This window comes from Xenopus tropicalis, chromosome 5, assembly GCF_000004195.4.
Source record: "Xenopus tropicalis strain Nigerian chromosome 5, UCB_Xtro_10.0, whole genome shotgun sequence".
NCBI lineage: Eukaryota > Metazoa > Chordata > Amphibia > Anura > Pipidae > Xenopus > Xenopus tropicalis.
Genome location: NC_030681.2, coordinates 56,544,650 through 56,556,699, shown reverse-complemented (window position 1 = coordinate 56,556,699; position 12,050 = coordinate 56,544,650). Strand labels below are relative to the sequence as shown.

Sequence of the window (12,050 nt, the reverse complement as noted above, 5' to 3'; positions counted from 1 at the left end):
CTTGAAATACAAAAAAAAAAGAAAAAATGCTATTTTTCATGATATAGGGATTTATACCAGAAACATATTTTATGGACAAAAATTCAACTGATTTGGAAAGCCTCATGTCTCTCGAACGTGACAATACCTGATATGTATAGTTTTATTGAGATTTCTGACTTCTATAGATCAAAAACTCCAAGCAGTAAATTACTAACTTTTCAAAGCATTACAGCAGAATACAGCATACTTTAGATTCCAAAGCCAAAAATCCTGGAACATTAGGTTTACCCCAGGAAACCATATATTTTTGAAAAGTACACATTCTGGCGAATCCGAAATGGGTAACTATGTCTTCCAACTTGTAAGTACCAAACAGCAATGCTTTACTGAATTTAGCATTTTCTATAAAAAAAAATTAAGAAAATTCTAAAAAAATTGCCTCAAATCTTCCACTTTCAAGCATCATATCTCCCACATAATATTAGGTACCAAGAAAATACATCCTAAATATGAAAGCCAAGGGTCCACTGAACAGTTTGATGCCCATTGTGCATAGGATCACTGATGTATCTGGAATTTAGAAACCCCAAAAGGAAGTTAGTACATACAAATTGCCCCAGAGATCTCTTTTTAGCTACTGAAAATTCAACACGTTTACTGCATTTTCTGTGGGGTAAAAACACAAAAAAATACATTGACCCCCAAAACCATATATTTTTGGAAAGTACACATTTGGGTGAATTCAAAATTGGTACCCATGTCTTTCTACTCCAAACTACAGAGTCGCAATGCTTTCCCAAAATTGTCAGTTTTGATGAAATACCTGAAAATCACAAATCTTCCACTTTCAAGCACCTTATCTCCCACATAACATTAGGTACCAAGAAAACACACCCTAAATATGAAAGCCAAGGGTCCGCTGAACAGTTTGATGCCCATTGTGCATAGGATCACTGATGTATCTGGCATTTAGAGACCCCAAAAGGAAGTTAGTGCATACAAAGTATATACGCTGCAATATAAGCTACTGGCATGTGCATTATGTGCCATAAGACCCCCTAACAGTACGAAGACCCTAGAAAACCATATATTTTTTCCGAAAGTACACGTTCTGACAAAACAAAAGTAGGTACATACAATTTTCTACTGAAAACTACCAAACTACAAAGCTATGCTAAACAGAACGGTTTATGTGACATTTCTGAAAATTGTCACAAAGCTTGCATGTTGCCCCATTATGTACCCCACATTTAGTAACGTACCAACATAAAACACTCTAAATATGAACGCCAGGGGTCTACTGAACAGTTTGATGCCCAATATGCATAGATTTACCAAACTATGTGGGGTATAGAGGATGCCAAATTGAAATACAGCAGTAAAAATGTCCATGTGCAAAGACAAGTAATAAAGAAATGTGAAATGCAATAAAACTGATAAAAATTTTAAAAAAATAATTAAAATCAGTTTGGTTTTTTTTTTGCCTAATATCTGCGGTCAGAATAACAGTTTGGGGCTGATTTACTAACCCACGAATCCGACCCGAATTGGAAAAGTTCCGACTTGAAAACGAATATTTTGCGACTTTTTCGTATGTTTTGCGTTTTTTTCGGATTCTGTACGAATTTTTCGTTACCAATACGATTTTTGCGTAAAAACGCGAGTTTTTCGTATCCATTACGAAAGTTGCGTAAAAAGTTGCGCATTTTGCGTAGCGTTAAAACTTACGCGAAAAATGCGCAACTTTTCGCATAAGTTTTAACGCTACGCAAAATGCGCAACTTTTTACGCAACTTTCGTAATGGATAGGAAAACTCGCGTTTTTACGCAAAAATCGTATTGGATCCGAAAAATTCGTAAAGAATCCGAAAAAATCGCAAAACATACGAAAAAATCGCAAACTACCGATCATTACGAAAAAAACGCAATCGGACTCCATTCGACCCGTTCGTGGGTAAGTAAATCAGCCCCTTTGAGTATTTTGGCTTGGGCAAATAAGTTTTACAGACAAAAGTCAAGCGAACAACAACTATGCATAACTGAAAATGCAATAAAATGGATAAAAATGCAATAAAATACCTAATAATGCACCAAAATCACAGAAAATTTAGTAGAAACACCAAAATAATACACAAAAGGTATTGCACAGTGCGGTTAGCGAATACGCTATCCGCAATGGCAATAAAACATTTTTTTCAGGCAAGAATAAAAACGATGGGATAAAAAAAAATGATGTAAGTGTGTGTGTACACATGGCAAAATGTGTTTTGTGTGCATGTGTGTGTGTGTGCAAGTAAGTGTGAGTGCTGTAAGTGCTGTGAATGAGTGAAACCCCCCCCAAAAAATGTATGTGTGTAAGTATAAGTGTTTATTATTGTAATAAGTGTGTGTTTGTGTGTGTATTTGGCACTTACCTGGACAGAAGAAGCTGAGGATCTGCAGGAAAGACACCAGCAGGCACAGCAGCTACAGTCCATGTGAGGGTGCGGTGCAGGAAGCGGGGGGGGGGGGGGGGGCAGAGGGGGAAGCTGGAGAAGGCAGAGGCACTGCACGGAAAGCCAGGAGGATTGCAGGTATGTGCTATTGGGCCCCTGGGCGATCGCGCCCCAGGGGCTACTTGTTCTCCCCCTGTGCTTGTTGCCTAGGGGCTGGGGAACGAGCGGGGAGTGAAGCCGCTCCTCCACTCCCAAATCCGGAAGTGCAGCAGGACGTAGAATCTACGTTCTGTGGCACTTAGGTACTTTGATACACAGGACGTAGATTCTACGTCCTGTGGCACTTAAAGGGTTAAGTTAACTTACGTTGTTTAAACATAGAACAAATAAACCTTTTGAAAGCACCCATATCTCAACAAGAAGTTGAATATGTCATAAATCTTCACCTTTAAAGAAAGCTCTGTGTCCAGATGGCCTACCTGTAATATATTACAAGACATTTGCTCGACTCTTAGTTCCAAAAGTTACAGCATTATTTAACTCTATACTTTCAGGTAACTACTTTCCTGAGGAAATGTTACAGGCTACAATAATTGAAATACCTAAAGAAGGCAAAAACCTGACAAAATTGCCCAATTATAGACCAATCCCCTTACTAAACTGTGTTTTAAAGTTCTATTCTAAAATTCATTCTAATGGATTACAAAATATTCTAGGTGACATATTAATTAGACATCAAGTGAGTTTTGTTAAAGGTGGACAATCTCCAGATGGCACTAGATGATTTATAGACTTTGTACATATGAATTATTAAACTAAGACCCCTTCACTAATAATAAAAAAGTCCCTAGAGTTTAAAAAAATATTCTTTAAAGGAGCCAAGACATAGTGGTACACCTGGTACCTAACCCCCTTTAGGATATTGAAAATATATCCTGAAACCACAAACTTATGCTGGAGATGCAACAAAGGTATATTATTAACATTTATTTATAAAGTGCCAACATATTTCGCAGCGCTTTAGAATAAGTGGGTTTCATACATTGGACATACAGAGTAACATATATAAAGCAACCAATAAGCGTTACAAGAGGTGAAGAGAGCCCTGCCCCAAAGAGCTTTTAATCTATATGATCTATATGACATGTCTCATATATGTGGGTCCATATATGGTGGATCAAACATAAAGCTACCTTGCTTTCTTCTATATAAGTAGGAGCCACTCTATGAGATCTGTAATTGTTCTTGTTTGTTCTCATTGCGTATTCTCTTTCATATGTTGTATACATTATGTTCATTCTTCTTGATCTGTGTATTTCCAATGTTATTAATGGGGAAGAAAGATAAAAATGTAGGAAACAAAAAGATGGCAACCCTAGCTGCAGCAATTACACATCAATATTTGCTACATTTTGGATAATATACAGCCATATGAATTACATACTTTTAAGATTACCATATTATATTTGACCCTTTTATCTCTCTATTGTAACTATTAGGAATATAGGTATACACTGGTAACTGACACGTTTTAATATTTCTTCCTCCTATACTAAAATTCACAGTAATGCAAGAAAAAACTGGCTACGAATACAAAATCATTTCTTCTTTTCTACATTTCATCCATTGCAAGACTACAGCATAGAGGTAATTCTAACGCATGTTTTTTTTAGCTAACAAATAGTACTGTTAATATGTAAAGCCATAAAGAGAACATCACCCATCTGATTGTCATAAGCCACAACAGTGTATAGTGAACAAACATTCTACAGCATTGTATAATAAAAGAGTGTATAGATGAAAAATACAGATTGTATTCAGGTAATGAGAGGTTCAGGTGAGAAGAGAAACAAGGGTTGTGAAAGGGCAAGATCAGGAGTCAAGTGAGAGACATGGCACTGGGAGTGGCACATAGTAAGGGGCAGCGTTTATACTGTACCAAATAGGAGGAACTAATTTAGCTGGTAAACATCCATTAAGAAATATGTTTTAGAAAATTGTAGCATTCCAGGAAATGTCTGTTCCTTTTCCATTACATGTGACCCTGGAGACAGTTCTGCCTTTTGTACTTTGCACTGGGCAAAGCACATGCGGTTGAATATGACACTACTGACAGCCATGGGCGTCCGCAGAAAATTTTCCAAGGGGGGGGCAAGTAAGCTAGCATCATCCTGCAACAGATAAATATATATATATATATATATTTATATATATATATATAAATATATATAAATATATTTTTTTTTTTTTGCAGGATGATACTAGGGGAGGCTAAAGATGGCCCATACACAGACTGACCTACAGCTAATGTGACACTTAGTGGATTCGCTGCTGACGTAAAAAGTTAACCTCCCAACTACCTCTTGCCGTTCCCACTGACTCCCAGGGATACTGTACAAAAGTGCGGGTGGGGGTGCTTTTTTTTTTTTACCCTAAAATGTTTAGTATTAGTAGTAAAAGTATTCATACGCGCACTTCTGTTAGGGGATCTGCAAACATTTGTGTTTGTGATCAGTTAGCTTAAAGGGGTAGTTCGCATTCGAATTCACTTTTATTTTTAATGGTTTTTCAGTTATTTAGCTTTTTGTTCAGCAGCTCTCCATTTGGTATTTCAGCAGCTATCTGGTTGCTAGGGTCTTATTTACCCTAGCAACCAGGTAGTGATTTAAACAAGAGATGGGAATATGAATAGTTAAGGGGCCTACTTGGAAAAATAAGTAATACAAAATTATAATAATAATAAAATTGTAGCCTCACAGAGCAATATTTTTTGGCCCCCATTTGAAATCTGTATAGAGGCAGAAGAGAAAGGCAAATTATTCAAAAAAATTAATTAGGAAGACCAATTGCAAAGTTGCTAGGAATAGGCCATTTTATAACATACTAAAGGTTAACTTAAAAGTGAACCACCCCTTTAGATGTGTTTATGTTAGTTTTATAGCAAGAAAGGCAGTGGATACTGACTCCCCATTATATACAGTGAGATGCAGTCCGTATTTACAAACCCAGCACATTATATGCCATGAGGAGCAGTGGGTACGGATGGCAGATATTCAGGCCCTGGCACTATAACACTGGCACTGATACACAACATTGGCCCCACTGTAACTTACTATAGATTAACAAAACAATGACAAAAAAAAAAAAAAAATAGTAAGTGCAAAAAACAACAACAAATATATAAACACACAATGAGCTTTTTCAGAGGGAAAGAGTTAACTTACCCTCCATGTGTTAGGGTAGGGGATAGATTATAAATTATTATAGATGTCAGGTCAGGCAAAAAACAATTTAATGTCAGCTAGTGATTCTTTAGAACTGTATAGTGCCTGTGTATAGTACCTGTGTATAGTACCTGTGGGATGAAAACTGCAGCAAAAGTTGAGAGTTGGTTCTTAGGTAAAGTTACAGGGGCAGATTCTTCTTTTCAGTCTTTATTTCTGTTTCCAGTTTGCAAAATCTCCCGATCCCTGTGTGCATCTGTGCTCTGATTGGTCAATTTTACTGTCTGTCAAGGAAGCTGTGCTCTGATTGGAGAATCCACAAGAAGAAAGATCCAATCGGAGCACAGCAAAAACGGGCTTGAGGGGACAGTGCAGAAACGGAGTAAGGTTTTTGTTTTTTTTGCTACTTTTCCAGGGGGGGGCAAGTGCCCCCTCTTGCCCCCTTCTGTGGACGCCCATGCTGACAGCTCTGTATATTACACGTAATGGGGAAAGACTCATTCTTGATATTGGGGACATGTCTGCATATTATTGTATGCATTTTGCACTTTTACACATCAACATACTTTACTTTGCCCTGGGAAAAGTTGTGCAGTTTTATATATTACACTTTGCAATGGACACAGCTCGGCATATTGCATGTGTCACGGAGTGCAACAATGTATGTTTTACTGGGGCAAATGAACAGAGGCAAAACAGTTCAATCACTGTATGTACAATGGATATACAGGGTGCAGGGTAGCAGTCAAGCACTAGGGCTGAGAATACACACAAGTGTTGGCATCTTAAAACACTTAATTTTCTTGTACTGGTATGGGACCTGTTATCCAGAATGCTTGAGACCTGGGTTTTCCAGATAAGGTGTCTTTACATAATTTGGAACATCATAACATAAAGAGGTTGTTCACCTTTTTTGTTTTTCCTAATGGACCAATTCATTGATTGCTTGTGCACTCTAAGCAGTTGCATAAATTGAAAGGTCATTGCTTAATTTCTCCCTTGCAATGGCATAGGCAAACAGACTCAGCATATCACAAATCTTACATACTGTTATGTTAGATTTGCAGCACTCTGTCACAGGCACAGGAAGCAATGTCAGACTGACAGGAGACACGACCAATAGGAGTTAAGTCTGCTGCCAGTACTATGTGTGACATCATATAAGGAAGTAAAAAAACTACTGTAGTGTTTATAGGGGCCAGTGACCCCCCAGCACAAGGTCTGTGCCGAAGTAAAGGATCAGCAGAAGGATGATTCCGAGGTGAATATCTCTTCAGCTGCATATTTTTTGTTAACTATGTATGTGGAAAAGATTGTTCTATTAATGTAGATTATTAATCTAGATATAGACTAATGTTAGATTAGTGAATGTTTAACAAAAGTAAACAACCCTTTTAAGTGGTAAAAAGGGGTGCAGAATAAAGGTGAAGGCTAGGATCTAGGGTCCCATTCATGTTGGTTGCATAAGTATTACCTAATACACACACACAACGATTGTAGGAGTAGTGTTTTAAAAACTGCACATGAATGGGGATTATATTATGGAAAGTGGCCCATAAGTGCCTATTTGTGCGTCTTGTAAATATATTTTTTTATTTATAGGCTGTTTCTCTTTCTTTTTTTTTTTTTTAGACAATTTTTTACACTCTTCCAAGCTTGTCAGAGTTAATTGAGGATGAATGGATTTCTCCCCACAAATTCTCCAGCTATACTAGTAATTTGTGGCAATCCTCACTCCCACTCAACAACCCAAGGCCCATGAATGTAGACCTGCTGTCAAGTGACTGGTTACAAAAAGACACTGCTGGTAAGTGTATATGAATCATTTAACTCATCAAGTTTTTTTAAGCAAAGCATATCATCTCAAGGTAGAGGAGTGCCATCCAAATGGAGCCTGGTATTGGTAGGTTTGTGTTCCTGGGGAATTAAACTAACTAGATATACTGAAGTCCTGTTTTCAAAATCAGCAGTTGTATGTGCTAAGTAAATGCATGCAGAACTGGAACTTGGTCAAGGCTTTTTACATTTAGCAAAGGCTTGCAGATATACAAACCAAGCAGTAATTAACTTATAAGTAATATAGGGGAATTTTGTTAAAGCTGTTAACTTAAATAATATGCAAATTGAAAAAATGAATACTCAGTGTAAACCATTTTTTCTTTGTGCTCATTTACTATGTGAATTTGTTATGTATGTATTAACCCTGTCCATTACTGGAAGTTTATATAACCATAATTTATAGTTTGCACAAGTGCACAGGGTATGTAACAAAACCTTTGGATGAGCAAAATGTTTTGCCAGGTTTCACAGCAAAAGACAGAAGAGGAAACACCACACAGGTGGTCCTGATCAAGACTTCAAATTACTGCACCATTAACCCAATTATTATCAGGTAGATCAAGTAGTCCATTAAACTGAAATGATAAAACTTAACCTTTATTGCTAATCATTAAAAAAGGAAAAAAAAAAAAAAAAACAAAATAGAAAGATGTGTGTCATTACTCAAATCCCCATTAAAATTCGCAAAGGTGATTATCAGATATAAAATCTGCTATGAGATATGGTAGGGCCGCTGTTATCTAGCCTTTAAAAGGTGATACAATGAATATCAAGGCTCTCAGCACTTAAGTGTTCCTGTGGAGACAGCCAGAGAAAAAAGCTCCTTTGAGTTTGCAACATATGTTGCCAATTCAAACTCGTAGAGTGAAAGGTGTAAAAATGATACAATAAGTACCAAAGGCTCTCAGCACTTAAGCGTTCCTGTAAAGACAGCCAGAAATAAACCCCTTTAAGTTTGCAACAAATGTTGCCAGTTCAAGCTCGTAGAAAGAAAGGTATAGACCTTGAGAAAGCTCCACAATCTGGGAGCGAAACGCGCGTTGGGCTTTGGGGGGAGGAACGGGTGTTGATGTGGGACGGTTTTTCTGAGAGGGAGGGAGGGTGAGGGCGCACGATTGATGTGCGATTTTAACTGCAGAGGTGTTATTTAGACTAACAAGAGGCCGGGTGGCTATTGATGTTGGGGAGGTGGTGGGCTGATGAATTTGCTAATTTATAGCTTAAAATTTGAGCATTTGTGCACCTCCAAATACATGTGCTAACAGGCTCCGTTTTTCTCTGTGTTGAAATGAGATAAGGGGCAGAAACGCTATACCTTTCTTTCTACGAGCTTGAACTGGCAACATTTGTTGCAAACTTAAAGGGGTTTATTTCTGGCTGTCTTTACAGGAACGCTTAAGTGCTGAGAGCCTTTGGTACTTATTGTATCATTTTTACACCTTTCACTCTACGAGTTTGAATTGGCAACATATGTTGCAAACTCAAAGGAGCTTTTTTCTCTGGCTGTCTCCACAGGAACACTTAAGTGCTGAGAGCCTTGATATTCATTGTATCACCTTTTAAAGGCTAGATAACAGCGGCCCTACCATATCTCATAGCAGATTTTATATCTGATAATCACCTTTGCGAATTTTAATGGGGATTTGAGTAATGACACACATCTTTCTATTTTGTTTTTTTTTTTTTTTTCCTTTTTTAATGATTAGCAATAAAGGTTAAGTTTTATCATTTCAGTTTAATGGACTACTTGATCTACCTGATAATAATTGGGTTAATGGTGCAGTAATTTGAAGTCTTGATCAGGACCACCTGTGTGGTGTTTCCTCTTCTGTCTTTTATTTATATTTGTCTATACTTCATTTGCACATTTTCCCTTCGTCCTAACTCTAATTAATCTAACATTAGGAGGCAAACATTGATGACTCCTACCTGATTTGTATAACTGGTGTGGAAGGTGCAAGCTTTCCTTTTCTTTCTATTTTGTTCACAGCAAAAGACACCCATAGACTTCAAGTGAAACAAAAAAGGTTGCACGGTTAAAAATTGTTGCTTTGCAACATTTTGCAAATTTTTCAGCAAAGCAAAACCGTACTGATTCACACTTAACTAAACAAGTCTTGCAGAAAAAAATATTTTTGTAAAATACACCACCTTTATAAAGCTGTAAAATGTGCTGTGTATGAATATTAATGAAATGTGATTTTTTGTTCTTACTGATTACCTTTTAGCCTATAGGATTTTACCGCAAGACCAGGATAAAACGAAGCTGTAAAATGTGTTTCTCAAAGGCATATATTGATGCTAAAATCACTGTTATGTCATCCTTAGGTGCTGCATTTCCTAGGGAAGGGATTACAGTTAAATTTTGAAATGTCCCTTTTGCAACAGCAGCCAGAACTTCAAGCCCACTAAGAGTCACTAAGGAATGCAGAAAGTTTGGGCTCATGCTCGCTTTCCCCAGGAGAGTGCACAACAACCAGAATTCTTAAAGTTCCATTGACTATCAGGTTGGGCATGTCATATGGCTGTGCTGCAGAAAATTGGGCATTTGTAGAAATAAGGTGTCACCCCAGGAAACATTTTAATGTTTAATAGTATGTATCTAATACACCTAAATGCAATTGTGTTATTTTCAGGCAGTGATTTGGGTGACAATGAGACAGAATGGACAGATATTCAAAAAAAGATAATTCCTTGGAAGAATAGTATCCCAGATATTGATTTGGAAATGGCTGTTCAAAATCGTGCTGCTAAGCTTGGAAAGTCAAGTGGAAGTCTTATTGTTGTAGCATCCCTCATTGATAAACCAACAAATTTAGGAGGTGAGTATAAAGGGAAAGACTGACTGTGTTAGAAACAGAGCCTTGGGGATTTTAGAGCATGTCATTTTCCTACCCTCTATTCCATTTAAAGACATTTGATATTAGTTTCTCCATGTGCCTAGTTTACTTTCTCACACACACAGATGATTTATTTTTGGGCATAAAAAGATAATAGCTGTTTATGTGTAGAACAAGACAGGACCTTGGTTCAAAAACTAGCAATTAATTAAGCAAAAGTATGCATAGGCCTGTTCGGTATAAACATCTCTGACATTTTTGTTACAGTTAAGAGCTGCAATGTAACCTAACATTGTAACAAATAACATACAGTATTCTACTATGTAAGTGAATATACAGTATCTACTCGAGTATAAGCCAAGTTTTCCAGCAAAAAAAGGAATCCTCGGCTTATACTCGAGTCAAGCCGGATTACTTGTCCTACCTGCACATCCGTCGGGCGAGCATGAACGAACATCGCGGTGCGCGCACCCCCCACCGTGCGCACGCATGGCCCTTCGTTCATGCTCGGCCGACGGATGTGCAGGTAGGGGGTGCGCCAAATGAGGATGTGGTTTGTGTGTGGTTGTCCTGCTGGTGAGTGTCTATGTGTCAGAGCGTGTTTATTCCGTGGTGCTTGAATGCATTTTTCTCTTTGGTCACTAGCTGGAACAGTAATTTTCAGAACTGCCTGCTGGTAACTGATTGTCATGGGGTCTCGGACTTCCACTTTGTTTTGCTATGTATATTTTTTTTTGCATTCTCGGAAGGGAAATTAGTAAGTATAGCAAGTTCTGTGAGTTGTTACTGCAAATAATTAATGGTAACTAAATGTTGTATCTATACACATGGTCCTGTCTCTCAGAACAAGCATTGCATGACACAAACGAGTATTTATTTAAAATGCTACACTGTAGCACGCTATAGCTCTACAACAACTTGCTGCAGCCGCAGAGAATCAGAACAATGTGTGCAAATAACAGAGCAACAATCTGCAGCTACAGTAGCATATGCATTCTGCAGCATTATTACTCCAGCTGGTATGGCATAACATACAGTTATGGCAACATATCCTAACAGGGCAAAACTGTGCAGGACTATCATTACCTAGACACTACAAAAATTAAATGAGATATTAACCTGTACAACCTTGCATGTGGTTATCTTATGTTGGATGCGCCTCATTTTCCAGCCCACACCTTGTGTTTATTAATATGGTAGTCATGTAAGCACTTGTGAGTGTCCTTTTATTAAATAATTTGATTATTGAAACTTAGCAGTAGCAGCTGAATTTCCCACCCTAGGCTTATACTCGAGTCAATACCTTTTTCCAGTTTTCTTAGGTAAAATTAGGTTCCTCGGCTTATATTTGGATCGGCTTATACGGTACATAATTACCTAGTAAATTAAGTGGAGAAAAAGGAAGAGAGTCCATTAAATTTTACTTTTCTGAAGCCCTCTGACAGTTTTCCAGAGGATGGTAAATAAAGCCCCAGAAGGGCCAAGGGTATATTCAGCCTCACAAAAAAAAGAAAACTTCCTAATCTCTAAGGGTGAGGTCACATAAAGTGAAGATCCACTTCTATGCTCTATTTCCTGTGACACATTTGCCCCATATACAATTTGCTTAATTTGATTACTGGGTCATTTTCAGACAGTAATTAAGACGTACACAAACGTTAAAATATATTAAGACCAGGTATCAAAGATGCCATATTACTTCTTTGAAATTGTGGTTTTTATACATAATA

The 12,050-nt window shown here is 37.6% G+C and overlaps 1 protein-coding gene across 3 annotated transcripts in view; it reads left to right on the top strand.

Annotated features, from left to right (window-relative positions):
* The window catches only part of tarbp1 (TAR (HIV-1) RNA binding protein 1), an 83,596-nt gene that overhangs the window by 67,111 nt on the left and 4,435 nt on the right, over positions 1-12,050 (top strand). For 2 of the 3 annotated variants that reach the window (XM_012963714.3, XM_002935829.5), the window contains exons 25-27: positions 3,983-4,064; positions 7,274-7,448; positions 10,117-10,302. In XM_012963714.3, the coding sequence (XP_012819168.2) occupies positions 3,983-4,064; positions 7,274-7,448; positions 10,117-10,302 (443 nt within the window). Of the gene's footprint in view, positions 1-3,982; positions 4,065-7,273; positions 7,449-10,116; positions 10,303-12,050 lie in introns of those variants that run through there. The other variant, XM_018094263.2, reaches the window with a different exon arrangement.